Below are 22,143 nucleotides of genomic sequence, written 5' to 3'. Positions count from 1 at the left end.
GCACTGGTAGCCTTGCTCCTTCTAATCTCCACTCTACAGAAGATGTATAAAGGGCAATCAACAGGTACAGGGTGACTAATATAGTGGGAACACGGAACTGGATCAGAAGGATGGGGGAAGCTAAAAGTGGTATCAGCCAAGAATGAAAGGGTGAGTGGAAGCTAAGACGACTATAGGAGGGTGGGGCTAGAAAAGTGACTTCCATGCATGATGGGTGTGTGACTAGACCCTGAGGGAGGAGGGAACACAGCTCATTGTTGGAGACTGAGGGGGAGTGCAGAGACCTGAGAAGGAAGCAGACTTCTGATTGGGGACCATGAGCTTCGTTTTAGGCATTTCAAGAAGACAATGGAGGGTTCCAAATAGGGAGCATGATCTGAAAACGCAGTCTGTCTTCTGGAATTGAATGTAATGTCTCAGCCATAGGCACCAAAATTGTTAGCAGAGAGACAGCTCATAGGGGAGATGGCAACTCAGGCCCTAGGAGTTATTGGAACAACTGGGAAATGTATAGAGTTGGAAGGGCAGAAGGGTCTTAGACATCAAGAAATTCTCAGTGTAAAAGAATAGAGAAGATCCCAGTTCAACCACAGCTGCTCATGATGACACTAAAAATCTGTATCTCCAGAAAATCCTATAGTAGCATCACAAAGCATTTGGTAAAACGAGACAGCTGTCGAAGAGACAACCAGAGCTTAGGAGGAAAACAAGATGGTGACATTTTAGAAAACAAGGGGCAAATTTCAGGAAAAAAGCAACCAGTGAGACCCAGACTGAATCTGGAGATTGGAATCCACTTGTTGAATGCCTTTATATTTGAACTCAGTAAACAAAGCAGGTCAATAGGCTGACCCAAGTCTTCAGATACAAGCACAAAATTCAGACTGGGGGGGGGGGGGCAAAGGGAATAGCTGCTTATTAGAAGTACAATTTCAACTGAGACAAAAAAAAAAAAAAAAAAATGGAATAGTCATCAGGCCAGGAGGTAGGCATTGTCGGGAAAGGAAACAATGGAAACAAAAGTATGAGTTCAGAGATCAGAATATTCTAGGAAGTAGAATGTATTCCTGACAGGGCACAAAGATTTTGTTGTTGGGAACTGAACAAAAGAAGAGGAATAAGCCTCAGATATTAAGGACTTAATGTGCCAAGCTAAAAAGTTACCTGGTTTTTATCTAGAGAATAAAGGGGGCCCTGTATATAAGAAAGTGAAGTGCTGCAGTCAGACTTAAAAGCCCGTTCTAGCAGCCAGTGGAAGTGAGGAACTTGGAGCCAAGGCGATTAGGAAGTGATGATAAGTCAGACTTCCATTTGGAGATGTCCCAGGGATCACATGGGGTGGGACAGTGAAAATGAGGTAAGCTGCAGGGGAGGCTGGAGCAAGAGGTCTGCTGGAGTGACTGCTGGTTGGAAGCATGAGTCCTTGAGTCAAGAATTAAGGAAAATAGATGTAGATGAGGTTAGGGGAGGAGATCTGGCACAGGAAACAGCATTTCAACACTAGAGAAGGCATAAGTAACGGTATTGTCAGTTCCTCGTTCTCTTAACTGGTCCTTCCCCTCTGCATCAGTCTACAGCCTGTTTCAAACATCGGCATGTATTGCTGCTTTAGCTACTAGAACGTAGAGATTCACTCCTTTATTCCTTACTTCACCCAAACATAATTATAATGCACCAACAATTTGCAAGTCACGGTACCTGAGAACGGATCTATTTATCCCTAGTCGAAAGACACAACTGGCGGTCACCTTACAGAGATTTTATTATATCCTAGCCAAAAAACGTGTACCGCCCAGTTAGAAACCACTAAGTTAGATAACGGCATAATGGTTCTGGAGAAATACAGTACACTATGAGACAATAAACGAGGTGTAGGCATTGAGATGCATGAATTGGTTTAGATCTGCGACCACCCTGTTATCTGCACGTAAGATTTTTGTCTGTTAATATTCGTTGAGGAGAGTAGAAGAGGGATAACCGTTGCATGCCAACACGTGGTTCTGGACTCCTAAAACACTGAAGAACACCCTACCTTTCTTGTCATTGTGCAGTACTGATACATGTTAATAAGACAGAGCAAGTAGCTCGGCAATCTGTTAGTGCCCTGATATTTAACGTCCTTTATTGTCATAGCCATTGGGATGGGCATTGTGGCACCTGCCTGTAACCCTGGCATTTGAGAGGTGGAGGATGATTTGGAATTCAAAGGCCACCTCAACTACTTGAGTTTATGGCCAGCCTAGTCTACATAGAAAGTTGTAGGGCAGCCAGAACTACACAGTGAGACACCTTGTCTAAAAAGCAAGAAAAAAAAAAAAAAAGCTACTAAAGGATCGGATGCTCACTGGGCCCTCCAGGACGGTGCCCAGAACAAGGCTCATAACCTCAGCAGCAGCCACCAGTTCGACGCCTTCCGACCCGGAAGAAACACTTCCGAGCCCCGCCTCCTAGTAGCAGCCGGGGAGGAGTCCGTTAAGCTCCAGGACACCGGTGGAGTCCCGGAGCATCAACACGGAAGTAGCCTCCAGCCGGAAGTTCCAGGGCCCGTCCGAGGAGGGGTGGGGGCGGGGAGCCGCAGGCACACACACTGCGGGCAGGATGGCGGCTCAAATTCCAATCGTGGCTGCCACTTCTACCCCCACCATAGCCAGGACCAGCAAGAAGAGGCCAGCCAGCCCATCTCACAACGGCAGCGGAGGGGGATACGGCGCCAGTAAGAAGAAAAAGCTGTCCGCCTCCGGCTTTGCTCAGGTACACTGTGCGCACCGCCCGGGGACGAGGGCGCATGCGCAGGCTCGAGAGGCGCCGAGGACGCTTGCGCGGGGAGTGGCGGAAGCTGGGGCGCGTGCGCAGTCCTGCGGGCGAGGGTGGTGAGACTCACTTCCCTGAGAGCCGCGTTGTAACTCCTGCTGGAAATTAGGTTTTTTTGAGTCGTAGGTTGGATCTACGACTTTAGTTAAAAAAAAAAAAAAAAAAAAAAAATCGCCCGCGTCGTAGAGTAAGGTTTTAATCGGTTTAGTAGAAGGGTCGCCCAGCTCTGTCAGGTCTTGTTTTCTGTATCTCTGCAAGCTTCTCCCGCAGATGGGAGCCCGAGGGGTCGCCCCAGTGTGCAGCATGGAGGAATACAAAGGTGATTGACACCTGTGGCTTCCTTCATTCTTTTTACATGGGTTAAATCTAGAGGTCAAGACGTGGAAGTCTAGCCGGGCGGTGGTAGCGCACACCTTTCATCCCAGCACCCCGGAGGCAGAGGCCGGCTGATGTGTGTGTGAGTTCGAGGCCAGCCTGGTCTACAGAGGGAGTTTCAGGACAGCTAGAGCTACACAGAAACCCTGTCTCGAAAAACAAAAAGAAGGAAGGAAGGTTGAGGCCAATCGGAAAGTGCTGAGCACAGAGGGTTGGCACAACAGACTAGCTACAACCCGCGGAGACCAGCAGTGGTTTGGTTGGGGGGTCGTGCCTTTCCCACTCTCACTTTATGAGGAGGGTTATGCTCCTGGTTATGCTTTTCAGTTTGTGTGGCGCGTTTCCCCAGCAACTCTGTTGGTAATTGGCAACCCCTCCACTCCATTTAAGCATTTTATTGAGTTTGCATGTAGTGAAACACACAGACCATAGACAGTCTCCAGACAACTTAGCATTTTTTTTTCGAGACACGGTTTCTTTGTGTAGCCCTGGCTGTCCTGGAACTTGCTCTGTAGATCAGCCTGGCCTTGAACTCACAGAGATCCGCCTGCCTCTGCCTCCCAAGTACTGGGATTAAAGGCATGTGCCGCCGCCGCCCTGTTTTAAGATATTCTTGAGAGGCCCAGAAAATTCCTGCTGATCTTGTCCTCTGCCTCAGCCTTGCAATCCGGTCACCATGTTCTTCCCTCCCCGCCAGAAGTAACCACTTTTCTGCCACCTCCTACCTCAGCTAGCTTTGTTTATGTACCCCCCCTCTTCTCCTGCTCCCGAAACAGTGTCCCTATGTAGTGCTCCACTTCTGGCTTACTTGTTTTGTTAGTATTTCATAAATTATTGTAGTTGTCTTGTTTCTTGGAACAGGATCTCATGTTTCTCAGGCTGGCTTAGAACTCACTGACCCTCCAGTTTCAGGCTCCTGAATGTTGAGCATCCCGGCTTGCAGTATGACCCAGCTCCGTTATGTACTCATTATGTACTCATGAGGTGTATTCTCTTGTGGTTTTCCATAATGTGATTTAATGTTCTCTTATGCTGAGACCAAGCAATATAGTCACTACATTAAGACGGGTTTTTGTTGCTTTGTGTTTGTCTTTCTCCTTTTGCTTTTGTTTTTAATTCAGACTCTAAACAATGTAGCCCTCACTGGATCTGGAACTTCTGGTATGGAGACAAGGCTAGCTTTGAATTTACAGCGATCCACCTGCCTCTGCCTACCAATGCTGGGATTAAAGGTCTGCTTTACCATGCCCTGCTCTTTGTGGACCACTTTTGGTTGGGTTTGGTAAGACACCATCATCTTACTGTGTAGACACTGCTGGTCTGGAAATCACTGCAGAGCCCAGACTGGCCCTTTGGCAGTCCTCCTGCCTCAGCCTCCTCATTCTTGGCAAACAGGTGTACACTACCACACCTGGTCTGAGTTAGTGTGTCTTTCTTTTTTTCCAACCTATTGAGACAGAGTCTTGCTATATAGCCTAGGTTGACTGTAAATTCACTATGTACCTGGGCTGGACTTGTAAGTCCAGGTTACTAGTAGATGCCTCTGTGTTTGATTCTTTTTATTTGGTTGTTTTTTTGAGACAGGGTAGCCTTGGATGTTCTGGAACTAGTTCTGTAGACCAGGCTGCCCTTGAACTCACAGAGATCCACCTGCCTCTGCCTCCTGAGTGCTGGGATTAAAGTTGTGAACCGCTATCCCCAGGCTGTTTGATTCTTAAATGATGATTAAAAACACCATCCCCTTCCTTTTCAAAACACCACAGCAGGAAGACAAGGTTGTCCCGAAGTCTGAGTCCCAGTCATGAGGGTTGCTGTTGGCAGAAACTATCATAAGGATTCTACAGTTCAGCATAGGCTAGGAGAGCCCCTAGGCCTTGCTGACCCCAGGTTATTACAGCAAGACTGGTGTCTCTACCCTGGAACTTACACCATCTTCTTTAGTAATAGGAAGAGGGCATAGCCCTTAGATCTAGGCGTAACCTCCCATCTGTCTTGGGCCTTTCATGTCTCAGGGCTGGATATTCCATCTCTGAAAGCCTTTTAGTGTTTATGATACTTTCACAACATGGAAACCGTAGATTACCATGTGTCTTATTTTTCCGAAGCAGAGCATCATAGACTTGGTTTTCCCTCTGACTAAAGGCCTTCCTGTCATCCTGACTCAGTACTGACTGTGAATGAGAGGAACAGAGAAATAAGGGTGGGGTAACATGGGAATGGCCTTTAAGAGGAAAGGCAAGCAGAGACCAGTATGACCTTCCTGCGGTTTATCTGGCTGGAGATGGCGTAGAACCCTTCAGTTTGAAAAGCAATAGCCACTGAGCCAGTTCCCAGACTGTCATTCCCTTCTGGAGTCTTCCCTAGGCTGCTGTCGGAAACAGCAAGCTCTGGCCTCCCTCACCCCCATTACAGGCAGCAGCAGAAGCACTTTGTTTTGGTGGGTGACCTCTCCCTGGAAGAACTTTACAACTGTCTGTCTAATCCACACTGACTTGCTGCAGTGACTGTTTTTCACAGAGCCTCTGGAGACAGTCCACCCTCCCACATCTCCAAATTGGTTTGCCCCTGGAGGATGGGGCACTGGAGTTCGACACACTCTGTCCATAGTACCCTTGTCACTGTTATAGTCTGAGGCATTAAGGCCTTGGTTTCTTTTACCTTTAGCAACCCTTTGCTTCCTTGGCAGTTCAGCTTGTTTGTCCTGGATGACCTCTTTCCTCCTAACTGACAGCTCTCCTGAGATTCTCTACTTGCCTCTAATTAGCAGCTTGTCCTTTCTCCTTTTGCCCTGAATCACAGCCTCTTAAAACATAGATTTCAAGGCCGGGGAGATGGCTCAGTGAATAGAAGTGCTGATGTAGCAGTATTCACAAATAAAGAAATACAGGATACATTTCAGTGTGAGTTTCTTCTCTCTCTCTCTCTCTCTCTCTCTCTCTCTCTCTCTCTCTCTCTCTCTCTGTCTCTCTCTTTGATACAGGGTCATCTCTGTTTAACCCTAGCTGTCCTGGAACTTGCTTTGTAACCAGGCTGGCTCTGAACTCACAGAGATCCGCCTGCCTCTGTCATTTTGATTGCTGGGATTAAAGGTGTGCACTGCTACCTCTTGGCTTCAGTGTGAGTTTCTTAAGATTTAAGGATTTGCATAATGCTGGGAAGACTGGAGTGAAGGAGGATGATGAGAGAACTCCCAGAGATTTGCCTGCTTCTGCCTCCCATGTGCTGAGAGTTAAAGCATGTGTCACCACACCTGGACTAGTTTGATTCCTGTCTCTGTGACTCACAGCATGAGAAAGTAACTCATGGTGGGAAAGGGTTCATTCAGCTTTCCTTCCTTGTCACAGCCTGTCACTGAGGAGTTGGGACAGGAGTTCACTGTAGGAACCAGGGGGGATTGCTGCTTATTAGCGCACTTTTCTGGCTTGCTCTGCTAGCTTTTTTTATATAGCCCAGGCCTGCCTACTTAGGGACGGCGACACCCACAGTAGACTAGTCTCACATCAGTCTCAGTCAGTTCTTCGTAGACATGGCCACAGGCCAGTCCAAGCAAGACAATTCTCCTTGTCCCAGGTGACTTGTGTCAGGTTGACAGTAGAACTATTTATGTGTGTGTGGATGTGTATATGTGCACATGTGTAACAGCTTTGTTTATAACTGAACATGGAAAATGAACCAAATGTTCAACAGAAAAAAAATGGATAAATAAGTTTTAACTCTTCCATGTAGTGAATTCTACTCTGCTGAGAAAGAGGGAAATTGATGAAGGAAACCACTGATCCATGTGAAGGTGTCAGATACAAGCCATATACTGTCACAGTGAAAGAGATGTAGAAGAATCAGGACGTTGGTTGCCCTTGAGACTGGAAGGCATTGGCTAGAAAGGGGCAAGAGATAGTTCTGGAATGGTGGTGGGCTATACCAGTGTCAGTACTGGAAACTCATGAAACCTGTCCCTGCCACATATGCATTTCACTCTGTGAAGATAATGACTCAGTTCCTAAGATGCTTGTCTTGGAATTGGTTTATAAACGAGACGGCATTTCTTATTTCTGCCTCCTTTCTCTCGTGCTGCTTGAAGGACACTGCGTCCCAGCTTCAGCCAGCTGGCCCATGTCCCTCCAGCTTCCTCTGTTTCAGAATTCCCGTGTCCTGTTGTCCCCAAGTGCAGATTAGCTCCAGCCTGGGTTTTCTGACCAAATTAGATTCTTGAGGTCCAGACTCTAAGACTAGTCTTCCTATTTCAAGACATAGTTGACAAGATCGTCAAGAAAGAAGGACTATGGCACTGTGGAATGGATTTAAATTGAAAAGTTGTGTGCTGTGTAGCCTTAAACCAGGCCCCCCTGCCTCTATTTCCTGTAAGAGGGAGATAATGGCATGTCCTTAGCAGTTGTCAGAATTAATCAGACAGCTGGAGTAGACAGCAGTCCCCAGGCACTAGGGGACCAGGAAAGCTGGTGCTGGGGTCCTGCTTATACCTGCCATGGTTCTTGCTTATACAGATAGCGTTCCCCAGCCTCCAGGGCAGGAACCCTGGACCCCTTGCATGTCTGTCTGGTTGAGAGCGCACATGAGGAGCCCATCTGGCTTCAAAGATTTCCTTCTTTCTGTGTTTCCAGGGTGTCAGCATTGAAGCTGTGAGTGAGAATAAAATGGCATCCTCTGAGTTTAGTTCGGGGCCTGTGGAAAAAGCTGCCAAGCCATTGCCATTTAAGGATCCTAACTTCGTGGTAAGCATATAAGGGGTTATCAAATATGGGGGTGGACAGCTGCACCTCAGCCTCCGATGTAGCTGGGTCTGGAGTTGCCTTCTCCCTCAATTCCATTTGCCACCCCCCCACCCTGGCTGTTGAAGATGGGGAGGGAGGGGTACAGGATAGGACTGGGAAGGCCCTCTGTGACCTCCCAGTGTGTCAGGCCTTTTCAGAATTCCCCAGAGTTCTGAGGATGATTTTTCCCACGATTGTTCCCCTATGCTTTCTGTTAGCCTTAATTTTAAAAGAAGTTAGAAATAAGTAAAATAGGAGCACTCCCCACTAATTCCTTTAAATCTCTTTCATTCATAAAGGCTGTATTAAATCAGTTTTAGTGACCCAAATCATACCTTTAAAGGTTTATTTATTTATTTTTTGATGAGTCTTGGCAATCCATTGTAACCATGGTCAGCAAATATGTTAGTAGTCTTTTCCGTTTCATTTTTTTAATCCTCATATCACAAAAAGAAATTTCCAGAAGGCTTGCCATACCATGATTGAAGCTTATTTGGGTTTTCCAGGACCACTAGTAATTAGAAGGCAGAGAGACACACCCTCAGAGGTGAGTTAGAAATGTAATCTCAAGATCACATCCAAGTTTGAGTAAACTGACTTCAAAAGGATGAGGTCATGAGTGAATTCAACTAGGGTGAAGACGGTCAAGAATTCACTTTCCTGTGTGCATGGTGAAAAATAGCCATTTATTTCTGCTCTGTCATGAGCAAACTTGTGGGTTTAGGTAGCCCCCAAACTAAGTTCTTTTCGTTTGCTTATTTATCTTTTTTTTTTTTGAGAAAGGGTCTCCTGTAGCCCAGGCTAGCCTCAAATTCATCCTTGAACTAACTCCCAATTCTGCCTCCACCATGAATAGCTACGCACTATGTTCTTTTAAACAAAGATTAAAGTATATGGTGAGGTCCTTTTAAAGGTCTCGCCAGCATAAATAGTTGCTTACAGCCTGAGTGGTGCCTAACGGCTCTAACGGGCACCGTGTCAGGTTCGATGCATCTTCCACTGACTCGTCTCTTCTCCCCGCTTTTAATTTGAGCACTCTGGCCACGGTGGTGCAGTAGCTGGCAAGAAGAATAGAACCTGGAAGAACCTCAAACAGATCCTCGCTGCCGAAAGGGCATTGCCATGGCAACTGAATGATCCTAACTGTGAGCTGTCTAGAGCCTTCTAAGTGTTTGTAATGTAGACAGAAACTTCCTAACAACAAACCTACGTTATTTGCTCGTGTTTGTGTTATTGCGGGGAAATGTTCTTAGCCTGAGAGCCCTGCAGTGGCACCCATCCAGGGATATTATGCATATATTCCCTGTTCATGGAGTCTATGTTGAGTCTGTTTGTTTGTGTTGTCACAGGGGTTTAGTTTTTAGTGTTTTATTTGCAATTTCAGTCTGGAGAAGTAGGCCCCACTGTGATAATGGCAATGTTTCTATTAGACCTCTCGTTTAAAAATCCACTATTTAAGCTTGTTTTCACAAAAAAAAAAAAAAAAAATGTAGCCCACCTGTAATCCTGTAATGAGAGATTTGAGAGAGTCTTCAGAAAGCAGCTAACAGGCCACACACACACTTTTTCTCTGAGCAAATACCTCCTGCTGTAGTATGTCCAGACCTGGGCAAAACCTTGTTAGCTGTTCTGCTCAGCTACCAGCTACCCTGGAAACTTCAGGTTCCAAGATCTCCCCTCCTGCCCTGCTGTGCATCTTTCATGACTCAGATGGTGACAAGTTAGTCATCTGGGTGTGGACCGCTTGAGTCTGGGTGTGTGGATCCTGTTAGTGGCTGTGTGGCCTTTCATCACCAGGAGCCCATTTTAGCTGGAGACTGTGAAATAGCCTGCGGGTAGATGAACTTGGCGGATCCACTGGGGTGGCTTGTCTCTGGTGGCAGGGCAGGACCCTAGCTGAGGCCTGCACTTAGTCTGTGACATACTGTGCTAATTTTGAGACACCTCCTTTATTCCCCTGGTTAATCCCGGGAGGCTTCTGTAAGTGTGTAATTACAGAGGGGCATTTCAGGAGTTAGCTTAGAATAAAGAATAAGGGATTGGAGAGATGGTTCAGTGGTTAAGAATAAGGAAGAGCATAGATAGCATAATGGACCAGGAATTAGGATAATTTGAAGGTTATGTGGTCATCTCTTTTCTTTCTACTTTTTAGACTTTAGTATTGATGCTCCTCCATCCTTCAAGCCAGCTAAGAAGTATTCCGATGTTTCAGGTCTTCTCGTGAGTATAATTACATGTGTCTGTATTCGCGTTACATGTGCGATTTCAGGCATGTCTGTCTACACCGATGGTCCTGCCTGGAGTTCCGGCTGTGGTCTGAGTGTCTGTGTGGGTAGTCTGGAGAGGCCTTTGCTCCAGAAAGCAAGACGCAGAATTCTCACTTCTTCTTTTTTCCTTTTTCCTGTGTGAGACAACATGAACGAAACAGCCATTTCTGTCTTCACTCTTGAGTTTTAAAATAGTGATTTACACAATGGCAGTCCTTTAAAAGCTATTCTTGGCTGGCGATGTAGCTCAGTGGTAGAACACATGCCTAGCATGCCCAGCACCGTAGAGGGGACCTGAAGTCAGGACACACAAACACAAGTTTCTAGCCTTTTCCCAAATGAAGCCGTGTAAGTAACCCACATGTCTCTAAGAGCTGGAGCCCCCTCTCCCATGTGGTTTCTGTGGATCTGGTCCTATGCCCTCCTCCCTAGCCGACCACCATGTCCCCTCCAGTGCTTCTGAAGCAGAACTGCAGGTTGGGGTGGAGGCAGGGCACCGACACTGGGCACTGAGTGTACTTCCACCCACACAGGCGACAGGCGAGCAGCGGGTGCAGAACCCGCAGAGAAATTCCAGCTGGCCTTTATCCGTCTTCATCTCTTGTAAATTTGAAAAGCGGGGTTTTTTTGCTCGTTATAGGAATGGTGAAGCGTACTACGTCTAAAATTTACCTGTATATCATTTAAATGCTTTTCAGTTTAATGAGGATAACTGATCCACCATCTGTCACAGACTGGCCAAATTAGTTCTATACATTATACCAGAAAATTGCTTCTTCTGTTATCATGTAATCTCCTCTCTCAACTCCTGGCCTTTTTATTGTTCTAAGGTATGCTTCTGTCTGAATTCATATAGCTACATGCTTGAGTTAGGGTGTTTGCTCTCCTGAAGGCCCATTTGCTGTGAGCTTGGGCCTCAGTGTGGTGGTGTTGAGGCATTAAAAGGTGGGCCTGATGAATTAATGGTGCGTCTTAAAAATGGTCACACCTGGGTCAGATCCCATAGGAATGGATGCGCTTCTTCCAGACGGACTCATGAAAAGAGCCTTTCTTTTTTCTTTCTTAGTTTGCACATACACTTTTCCTGTACTTGGCCTGTTTTCTTCACACCATGTTGAAGTACAGCCAGGTGGGACCCTCACCAGGATGCCAACATTGAAAGCTAACTAAGCCTCCGGGCATTGGTGGCATACGCCTTTAATCCCAGCACTAGGGAGGCAGAGGCAGGCAGATCTCTATGAGTTCGAGGCCAGCCTGATCTATAAGAACTAGTTCCAGGACAGGCTCCAAAACCACAGAGAGACCCTGTCTCAAAAAAAAAAAAAAAAAAAAAACAACAAAACAAAATACAAACACACACATACACACACACTTTATATGTAAAGGTGTTTTTCCAGCATGTATGTATGTGCACTATGTGTGTGCTTGGTACCCTCTGAGGAAACCCTGGAGCTGGGTATCCGGCAGGAGCTCCTAACCTTTGAGCCATCTCTGGCACGGGAAGCCTCGTTTCTTTATAAAGCATTCAGGTATATTTTCGATAGTAGCACAGAATGAACTAAAACACCATTCCAGCTTTCCTTTTGTGCAAGTTTGTATGTAATAGCTCCCATGTGTGTTTTGCCTTTGTCTGTATTTTTGTATTTAGAGTGAGTTTCTTTAAAGAGGGTCTAGCTTTGTACCCACCTGACAGTGTGACTCCAGATGATAGCTTTATATGGTTCACATTTCAGTGACCATTACTGTGGGTATGTAGTTGATGGCTGGTTTGCGCCATCAACCAGCTCCCAAATAAAAACATGGAGACTTATTACTAACTATGAATGCTCGGCCTTAGCTTAGCTCTTTTAATTTAATCTGATTCTCTTGGTCTATGGTTTTACTTTCTTTCATTCTGTATGCCCTGCTTTGCTGCTTTCTCCATGTCTGACTGGCTGGTGCCAGTCATCTCTCTTTTTGCCTTTCTTTCTGAGCCTAAATTCTTCTTCCTACTTAATCTCCCTGCCCAGAAGTCTTACCTATACCTCTTCCCTTGATATTGACCATTCAGCTTTTTATTAGACCCATCAGGTTCCATAGGCAGGCAAGGTAAAACAGCAACACATCTTTATATAATTAAACAAGTGCAACACATCTTTGCATAGTTAAATATTCTGCAACAGTTTTCCTTTTTTTTGTCTAAATAAAAAGGTTTTAGCTTAACATAGTAAGACTATAAACAATAAGAACAATTATCAAACACAAATGAAGCCGCGTATGTAAGAATTACATTTGCTACAATGTCCAGCCCATTTGAACTTGGCAAATTCAGAGAAAATACTCCATTATCTATCCTCTCTTATAGTGTACCTAATTTACTTCCTAACTTTCTATCCTAACGTGTATTACCAACCCCAAATTATGTTTTTAGACCTTAAAACATTTTCTTAGATAAACAGTTTAAGCTTTTATGCTTCTCAACCTTCATATTACATTTTTATTTGTTTCTTTTCTGAATTTGGTAATAAGGAAAACTATAACTATCTCATCTTCAACTCCATCAGAGACCCAAGAAGGATATAGTATTACCTGAATAAACAGGAAGTGCAAAGCAAACAACTTCCAAAACTATAGAAGTGACAGAGACATCTGTCTGCCTGGACAGTCATCCAAACTCTGCAGTGTTGGGACATCCAACTTCTGTCTACAGGTCTAGAATATCTGACAGACTTTTCTATGAAGAAGGAATTTTGAAGAACTGTTGCATCTTGTCTTGGCAAAATTTGGCAGTCTTTTTCCTATTGTCCTACTTGTCCAATTTGGACTCTCAGCAGTCAAGGCAAGGGCAGTTCCTTGCCCAATGTCTAGCTTTGTCACAATGAAAGCAAACTCCATATGGAGATTCTTCAGCATCCATCATCCTTTTATGAAGTAAATTGTTGCTGCCAGAAATAGACATGTTTCACTGACATGAAAAGCCTTAGGTTATTAAACATCTTAAATGTCAAATTCTGATGGTCTTTGAAGTGTTTGAAGATCACCTATCTATCTAAAATATATGTTTAACCTTGAAAACATACCTAACATGACTATAAGTTGTTACAGATGACTAACTACTAACCTGTATTTTTTTAATTATCATAAACAGTTTGAAATTATAGCTTTCAATGACTAGAACTTTGTATTACAGTAGTAAATGAGCTGCATAGATCCAATACCTTAAACAAGAGTAGAAACATTTATACAGTGTAACAAAAATAACCTTAAATTGTATCAGTATATAAAAATCCATACCAACATAAAATATTTGAGATGAATAGTTGTCTTTATATCCTATATTCCTATATTCCCACTGAATGATGACAAACATGAGCTACCAAATGACCAAAACCTACCCACCCCACCTTTTGGGAATGCGAGCACTGTGTTCTCTAGACTATTTTCTGTTGCCTGAGGGCAATGCATACCCAGGGGACCCTTAGAAAATTGAGATAATGGTGAAGTCTTAAGAAAACTAGCTATAACATTGGTTGTTCAGTCTCTGTGCTATGAGAAAGTGCAAGGCTTATCTGAAGTTCTGGCTACAATAGTCTATGAGGCTGAGCCATCTCAGCCAGCAGCATTGACGTAGTTCTGCATGCATCAGAGGCACTCTGACAGGCTGGATCACCTGGGCCACCCGTTTTCAATGGTATCTGGTCCCCTTGATCTGAAAACACACACACTAACAAGGTAACATATATGTCTGCATTAACACAGGTATGAACTGTGCATTGCACACAAGGCAGCCAAAGACTTTTTTTTTAAAATATATCCAAGCAAGTAAAAAACAGCTGTCAACTTGGCATGTAGTAAGTCATGAGGACTCTGTATTTATCTTGTCTCACCCAGTCTCAGAGCTATTCTTTTGTCAAGGGATTGGCATATATGTCAACCGTGTGTGTGTGTGTATGTATGTACATATGTAAACATATATGTAAACAGTCTTTTAGTTTTTCTAGACTTATTTATGTCTGTAGCCAAGATTTTCAGGGAGTCAAATCTGGTCTCTATTTTGAAGGAATCCACAGCCTTTCGTTTCCTGTGGAAACAAAAGCATAACCTCTCCCCCAACTCAATACATTTTCCAAATTACATTTTAAAGTCAGACATGCCTAAAGTATCTAGACTGATTTAATTCAGCAGTTCCTTTCACAGTCCCATGTCTCTCAGCTGCTGCTGCTTGCTCATCAGCATTTAGAAACTTCAATGGTAACAAAGTACCATACAGGATCTAGGTACACTGAGTGTTTCCATTTTTACATGGTTTATATATAATACATATTGCATGTAAATGTTATATATAAATATTTATATATAGATATTACTTTATTCTTTCTTTAAAGACTTTTATTTTTAAACTATTTTTTCCTATGACTGTCTATACCCATTCCCTTTTCTTTCTTAAGCATATATGCACACTGTAATCTGTTTAAAGTGTTTTGGTCTAGACCTGTTTTACTGTGTTCTCTGACCTGTAGCATGAAAAATGAAAGACCCAAATTTTGGGGTTCAAGCTGAAGATCAGAGAAGCAAAGCAGCCAAGCCAGTAGATCTTACCTCTACCCAGCTGAAATGGCAAACCTGTCTCCACAAGTCCTCAGAGGCAAAAGCTCTCAGTTCCTGTCTCCTCCTCCTTTTATTCCTTTCTCTCCCTAGCCATATCTCTCCTGTCTCCACCTCCCTAGTGCTGGGATTAAAAGTGTGTGATCCCAGGTGTTGAGATCACCTTTGTGTAAACTGTTTCTTTAAGAACTGAATCAATTTTGTGTAGTCACTGTGACCTTGAACTAACAAAGATCCGGCTACCTCCGAATCATAAGTCTTGTGATTAAAGGTGTGTGCCAACATTGCTTGGCTAGCTAGTATAGCTGCTGAGATTAAAGGTGTGTATCACCACTGCCTGACCTCTATAGCTTGTGACTGGCTTTTCTTTGTGAATCTTCAGTTAAGCTTTAATAAATCATAAATAATGTATCACCACAATTCCCCTTTTTTATCCTGTACAAAAAGAAGATGGCTACGACTAACGAAAAACTATATACAATAAGTACAATAAGAATGTACACTGTATACAGGCAGTAAGTACACCAACAATGTCTAGTCCATTAGCATTTGACAAATTCAGAGAAAATACTCCATTATCTATCCTGTCTTAGTGAGTCCAAAGTCTTACATGTAATTTATTTTCTATTCTAATTTACATTATCAAATTGTCTTTTAATATCTCTCATACTTTTACACTTTACACATTTTTAGGCGAGCGTTGGTGGTGCACACCTTTAATCCCAGCACTTGGGAGGCAGAGGCAGGTGTATCTCTGCGAGTTTGAGGCCAGCCTGGTCTACAGAGCTAGTTCCAGGACAGTCTCCAAAGCTACACAAAAAACAAAAACAAAAAAACAAAACCCCACACCTTTAGTGAGTTTGTTTTTTTTTTTTTTTTCCTGAATCTGGTAAACAAAGAAGATTATAGCTATGCTATCTAGTCTTCAACTCCCTCAGAGACCCGAGAAGGAAAGAATATTACCTGAGTAAACAGAAAGTGTGAGCAAGTGACAAAAACAGCTGGCTGCCAGAACAGTCACCCAAGGTCATTCCACAACATTGGGGCATCCATCTTTGGCCTGTAGGCCTAGCATCTCTGATAGACTTTTCTGTGAAGCAGGGTTTTTAAAGGCAGTCCTGCCTTGTCTTGGCAGGATTTTGCAGTCACTCTCCTTTGCGTCCTGTTTGTCTAGTTTGGCCAGTGTACTGTCAGCAGTTGAGGCAAGGGTGCTTTCTTGCCCAGTGGATACTTTTTGCCACAAAGAAAGTAAACTCCATGTGAGTTTCTTTGATGCCTGTCATCTTCTCTGAAGTAGATTGTTGCTGCCAGGAGTAGATATGTCTCATTGTCAAAAAAAAAAAAAGAAGAAGAAGAAGAAGAAGAAAGAACCTATATTATTATTAAAACATCTTAAATACCATACTCTGTAGATCTCTGAAATGTCTGAAGATGACCTATCTAAATTATATCTGTTTGACCTTGATAACACACCTAATATGACTACAAGTTTGATTGTAATAGATGACTAATTACTAACCTATATTTCCTTATTATCTTATATAGTTTGTAATAATAACTTTCAAGGACTAGAAATTTGCATTGCATTGTTAAGTGAGCTGTATAGGTACAATGCCTTGAACAAGATTAAAAACATAGGTATGGTATATTTGAACAAAATTAATTTCTACTATAGAACTGTGTTACATGCTTTCCTCATGAGGGTGCTAACTGGCCATTTAAAAAGCTGAATGGTTGCCCTCATAGTCCTAATGCTCGTCTTACCCTACTGAGTTTATTTTCAACACTACACTGCTTTGTCTGGAGTGTGAGGCTCTTGTACTAACCCCTTCCCAGCACATTCTTGTTCTTTATTGTCATGATTACTTATGCGTAAGATAGCACAAAATAGACTGCCATTAGTTCTTGCTTTAGTTATCTTTTAGAGAAACAAAAATTTTAAAGATTGTTGTTGTTTATTCCAGCTTTTCTTCACTGGGTTTTATATGTTCATCTAGCAATCTGATCCACAGCTCTATCCTAGAATTACTTTCTGAATCTCTGTGTTTTCTTGATTGTTGGTCTCTTGCAGCCTCTTGTCTGCTGGATGTGTGCTGTGTTCATTTCAGTGGTTATCTGAGACAGGAAAGCTGGTGCAGCCCCAGTTACCATTATGTCCCAAAATGGGAATCTTGCCCTGTGTCATTCTGGGCAGCTGGAAGTCATGGTTTATGAACAGACTCAGAAGCTGGCCCCTTGGCACATCCAGTCTGTCCTCAGCCATGGCTAGCAGCTGTCAGCTGCAACAGTAGTTCTCATCTGTGAAGAGACAGAAGCAACATTGTGAAGAACATTATTCCAGGCCTCTGTGGCATCAGCAGAGCTCTTGCCATATATACAAGAGTTACCTAAGCCCTGGATATAAAAATTAAGGTCTTCAGAACATATAAAGAACCCTGCTCCCAAACCACTGACAGACAGCCCTTTGAAAGACATAGGAAGAGCCAGCAGGTGGTCAGCAGGTGTTCAGCCTCACTGGAAGGACTGAGAATGTTTGGTTGTACATTTCAGCTTGGATATAAAGAAAGTGTGTGTTCCTACACTGCTCTTTGGGAGTAGGAAAGGTATTGATGCAGCTCCCTTGGATGACAGCTTGACCTTTGACCTGGCAATTTGCCTTCTATGCAGCTCCCTGGAGAAGTAGGCTGTGCAAGGATCTTAGGCAGAAATGTTTCTGAGAGATTATGAAGGTCTTTCCCTGAGATGTGTTCTGTTATTCTGTGAGCCAAATCCATGTGGAGCAGCATGGATGAAGTTCCAGTGGACATCCTTGGCTAGAAGAGGCCAAGCATGTGGATTGTGTGGTAAAGACACATGTACGTGCACACAGGCACACACACATACTCATATGTGCACGCGTGCACACACACGCATGCACACACACACTCATATGAACGCACACACTTGATGGGTAATTTCTCTGCTTGGTTTGTTTAATAAGGTATAAATTTTAAAAAGCCTGTAAGGATCCCCACCTAACAGTGGCTTTCTTGGGGGAAGCAAAAGACTTTGAGGTAGAAGATGCTGGCAAAGGATACTTTCCCTCTATGAAATGCTTTGATTTTATTTTTTAGATGATAGTATAGTTCATCTTGCTTGAGCACAGGAAGGAAAGCATGGATGTATGTGTCATACCCTCATTTTACAAAGCTATGATGAATGTTGTGGCTCTAGAGGTTCCTGGGGGGTTGTGGACACTGTCTGTCATCCTAAAGTTGGGACAGGGCATAAGCAGTTTGCTGGGTCCCCATAGGCAGGGAGTCTTTTTTTTTTTCCTTGCAGTCTAGAAGAGGGTGGGAAAGTACTCATCTGGCTCAGGGATTTAGTTTGGCATACTCGTTTCTATTCAGAGTACTGCATGTTGGCTCCTGGGTCCAGTCTGTTCCAGCTTTTGTTTGTGACAATTTTGTCTGTGCCACAAGATCTCTGTATTCTGAATTGTTTATACAGCAGCCTTCTTGGCATGAGGCATGAGCTTGGGTGGCCAGCTCAGCACAGTGTGGTCGGTGGTAGGAGTGAGGCTGCCACATTCGGAGCCACAGGGAGTCTGGATCATAGGTTTATCTGTGGAGCCAGACAATCCAAGCCCCTTCTGAGAGAATGTGAAGGTAGCTTGCCCCACCAGGGAGGGAGGGAGGGAGAGAGAGAGAGAGAGAGAGAGAACTCACCTAACTTCTGCATAGCCACAAGCTCTCCGAAACAGCTTTATGACTGTTTTCCAGCCTTCCCATATATTGTTGTCATCAAAGGAAATGTAATTCACAGGAGATAAATCGGACAGCATTTCTTCTAGTCCTCCCGCCTTCCATTTCTCTCTGCCCCTGTCCTTGAGCGTTGGAAGGGCTAAGGAATGTGGACTTAGGGTCAAACACTCAACAGTCCCTTATTCTTGGCCCTTTGGCCAATTTAGGAGCCTCTGCAGAGGCAGGAGTTAGAAGGAAGGGATGTGTGACCATTATGAAATGAGTTTTGGACCTGCAGCTTGCAGCCCTCAAGATAACAATAAGAAGTGTCCCAGGATCTGATGGGGCTGTTCCTCTTCCTCCAGAGTGTCCCTGGGATTGGTCCTCAAGTCTAGAAAGATGAGTGAGCAGTTTGGTGTTCTTGGTGACAGTGAACCCTGATGAAGTTGTATTTTACTTGGAGTAAAGTAGAAAAAGGTTGAAGTTCATGCCTAAAATCTCTCCGCTGACAACTTTGTCCTTCCCTCTGTCTGTCTCTCACTCAGGCCAATTACACAGACCCTCAGAGCAAGCTGCGGTTCAGCACCATTGAAGAGTTCGCCTACATTCGAAGGCTGCCATCTGACGTGGTCACAGGCTACCTGGCCCTGAGGAAGGCCACGAGCATCGTCCCCTGAGCCTGAGAAGTGGGAATGAAGTGGGAATGGCCTCAAAAAACAGATTCTGCACGTGTGATATTGTTTCATGGAAACATACATGTTCTGCTGTCGGTCTGAGAGTGGCAGCTCCGTGCCTTGGAAAGAATGTCTGGCTTTACCATGATGGTCTTTCTGATGTTTATTTTCCTCCAAGTGTGGCATTCCTCTTTTAAATCATACTTCAGTTGTTGCCTCAAGTAAACATTGTTTGATAAGAAAATACAGAATTTTAAAATTAACTCAAGCATGTCCCAGAATTTTGTTTGCAAGTCGTGAACCCTCTTGCAATATTTTCAAAGAATGTACAATGAAGACACAGATCTGGATTGTCCTAGAGCCTGGCAATTGTGCTGGCCCCTCCCCAGATCAGAATGGATTGCCCTGGAGTCTATTGAGCATTCTGGTCCTTCCCTGATAGAATGAGTTGTCCTGGAACCTAGCAAGCCTGCTGGCCCCTCTCTGGATCAGAATGGATTATCCTGGAGTCTAGCACGCATGCTGGCCCTTCCTTGGATCAGAATGGATTGTCCTAGAGAGTCTGTTGAGCATGTTGGCCTTTCCCTGGATCCGAAGCTTCTATCTGTCTATTTTCTACTATGCTGTCAGGAAGTTTTGAAACTACCCATCATGATGGCATGCCTGCTGATGATTCGTCTCTGCTACATGGTGAATTGAGGCATTGGCCTCCAGGATCCTAAGGATAAATTCAGCTCTTAAAAGGAAAAGCAATTAGCAAGATTGAAGAAACATTTTGGAGGCTTAGCAGTTAAGACCACTTTTTGCTTTTGTAGGGGACCCAAATCTGGTTCCTAACACTTATGGTGACTCACAACTATCTCTAACTCCAGTTCTAGGGCATCTAATACCCTCTTCTGACATCTAAGGACACTGGATGTACACATGCAAACAAACTCTCATTCATACAAAGAAAATATATTTTTTAAATTGTATTTTCTTCTTAAGACCACACTGATATCCAAGCTGCTCTGATCTAAGTCCTTTTAATGTGTGCTGCATGTCTTCACTGTAAGAGAGGGTCCACAAGGACAACTTAGAATGACTGGAGTGTTAGAGATGCCCCTTGCGGAGCTGAGGTGTGGAAGACCGGGTCACTGTAGTTAATTTTCCTGCAATGAAATGCCTGGCAAGAAGGACTACATATCCATTCTGTGGGGAAGGCATGACAGCTGGCCACACTGCATCCATGGTCATGAATCAGACAACAGACAAGACGGGAGGCTGGACTATACCACCTCAGGGCCTGCTCTAGTGACCCACTTCCCCCAGAGAGGCTCTACCACCGTGGTACGACCGCATCCTTCCAAAACTGTGCCGCCCACCATACGTATTTCACATTCAAGTCACTATACCATGTCCCCCGGGTTAAAGCATGCGTCCACCCAGCTGGAAGTGTGGGCCAGACTACTTCCCACCAGATAACACTTTTCTGAACCCATGCCTCTTAGGAAGAGGCATCCCATCATCAAATAACACAGGTGCCTATGGAGAGGTCACAAATGATGTCTTCTTCATGAAACAGTGTTATTTCCAACAATGTTCTCGTCTGAGAGAATGTGTGAGCCTTATTTGGATCCTGGTTCAAACGAAAAGCTTACAATATTTCCAAGACAATTACAAACTTGATAGATTTTGATGTGTGACCGTATGTAGAAATAAGTATGAATACTTTTAATCAGAATGCTGGTATCATAATGTTAAAGGAAAGGGTTCATATTTTAGAGATGAAGGCTAAAACATTAGTGAATAGAGCAATATGATGTCTGGGATTTGTTTCAGGATGGTGTGGAAGAGAGGAAGTAGTGTTGAAACAAGATTGGCCTCAAGTCAACTATTGTGTGCTAAGTACACGGAAGCTCGTTGCACCATTCTCCTCTGTATTATTTTAATTTCTCCACAATAAACTTAACAAGGGGGTGACATTTTTATTACTAGCCGTTGAACAGAAAAGATAGCCACTTTCTGAAGCTTCTCACACAAACAGATTAGGGAGAAAGAACCACAAGGCAGCAACAGTGTCTTCTCTATGCTTCGAATCGAAGCCACCTTTGCTCTGCTGTCTTGGAGTCAGGGAATGGTGTGGGTCAGCTTTCTGTTGCCTTGACAAATACCTGAGAAAGTTAGCACACTCATGATCCAATCACCTCTCAAGTGAGCCACCATCCGGGGACCAAGCCCTCAATGCATAAGCCTTTTGGGGGAGTATTAGCAGCTTCTTGGGTACAATTAAATCAAATGAGGCAGGGTTTGGAGTGCATCAGGATGGCTTTCTGTGGCTTGGGGAAACACCTGTAAATTGTTTTTTAACAGAAGCTGCACGTGGGGCCTGGAATCTGTCAGCACAAATCCAGCTGTTCTGTCTACAGAACTTCCCAGACAGCTGAGCAAGGACTAAGGCAGAAACAGACAAACTGGTTCACTGAGAGCATTGTATTCAGTGTCTGGCATTTCCCTGAAGGGGCTTTTTCTTTAGAAAGGCCAGAAACTCATCTTTATCTCTAGCTAGCAGTTTCCTCCCATTTGTTACCAGGAGAGATAACAGTCACCATGGCCTGGGCTGGCTTGCCACAAAAAGCCCTTGTAATATTCCACACTGCAAAAAGCCAGGCAGCACTCGCCAGCGTTCATCCTGCAAACGCATGGCAGGAAGTCAGAGCTTCAGAACGCTGAGCACAGGCAGGCTGTTGGGGTGAAGGAAATTGCTGTCCCTGAACTGCTTGTGCCTTACTAAGGACAGAGGAGCCCAGACACAGCCCCGTGGAGACCTGTCATAGTCAGGGTTTGGTGCCTTGGTGACGTGCCATGATCAAGGCAGCTAGGGAGAAAAGGGTTCCTTTCAGCCTGCACTCCAGCTGACAGTCCCCCACTGAGGACGCGGAAGGGGGGCAGGAGCCACCCA

The 22,143-nt window shown here is 44.2% G+C and overlaps 1 protein-coding gene across 1 annotated transcript; it reads left to right on the top strand.

Moving 5' to 3' along the window:
• The first annotated feature begins 2,482 nt into the window (after nucleotides 1–2,482).
• Nucleotides 2,483–21,161, top strand: Ino80c (INO80 complex subunit C). The gene is made up of 5 exons (XM_051202061.1): nucleotides 2,483–2,751; nucleotides 7,806–7,916; nucleotides 8,989–9,100; nucleotides 10,108–10,175; nucleotides 19,074–21,161. The coding sequence occupies exons 1-5, from the start codon at nucleotides 2,599–2,601 to the stop codon at nucleotides 19,203–19,205; spliced, it is 576 nt and encodes a 191-aa protein (XP_051058018.1). The 5' UTR covers nucleotides 2,483–2,598; the 3' UTR covers nucleotides 19,206–21,161.
• The last annotated feature ends 982 nt before the right edge of the window (nucleotides 21,162–22,143 follow it).

This window comes from Phodopus roborovskii, unplaced genomic scaffold, assembly GCF_943737965.1.
Source record: "Phodopus roborovskii unplaced genomic scaffold, PHOROB, whole genome shotgun sequence".
In the NCBI taxonomy this organism is placed as follows: Eukaryota; Metazoa; Chordata; class Mammalia; order Rodentia; family Cricetidae; genus Phodopus; species Phodopus roborovskii.
Note: the sequence above shows the minus strand (reverse complement) of the source record. Positions and strands in the feature narration are given on the sequence as shown.

What these genes read in the sequence shown, in the direction of transcription:
- Ino80c (XM_051202061.1), top strand. Translation starts at nt 2,599, where the DNA reads ATGGCGGCTCAAATTCCAATCGTGGCTGCCACTTCTACCCCCACCATA. An exon ending in TTAAGGATCCTAACTTCGTG is followed by an intron (nt 7,917 to 8,988) that starts GTAAGCATATAA and finishes TTTTAATTTGAG; the next exon opens with CACTCTGGCCACGGTGGTGC. An exon ending in GCAACTGAATGATCCTAACT is followed by an intron (nt 9,101 to 10,107) that starts GTGAGCTGTCTA and finishes TCTACTTTTTAG; the next exon opens with ACTTTAGTATTGATGCTCCT.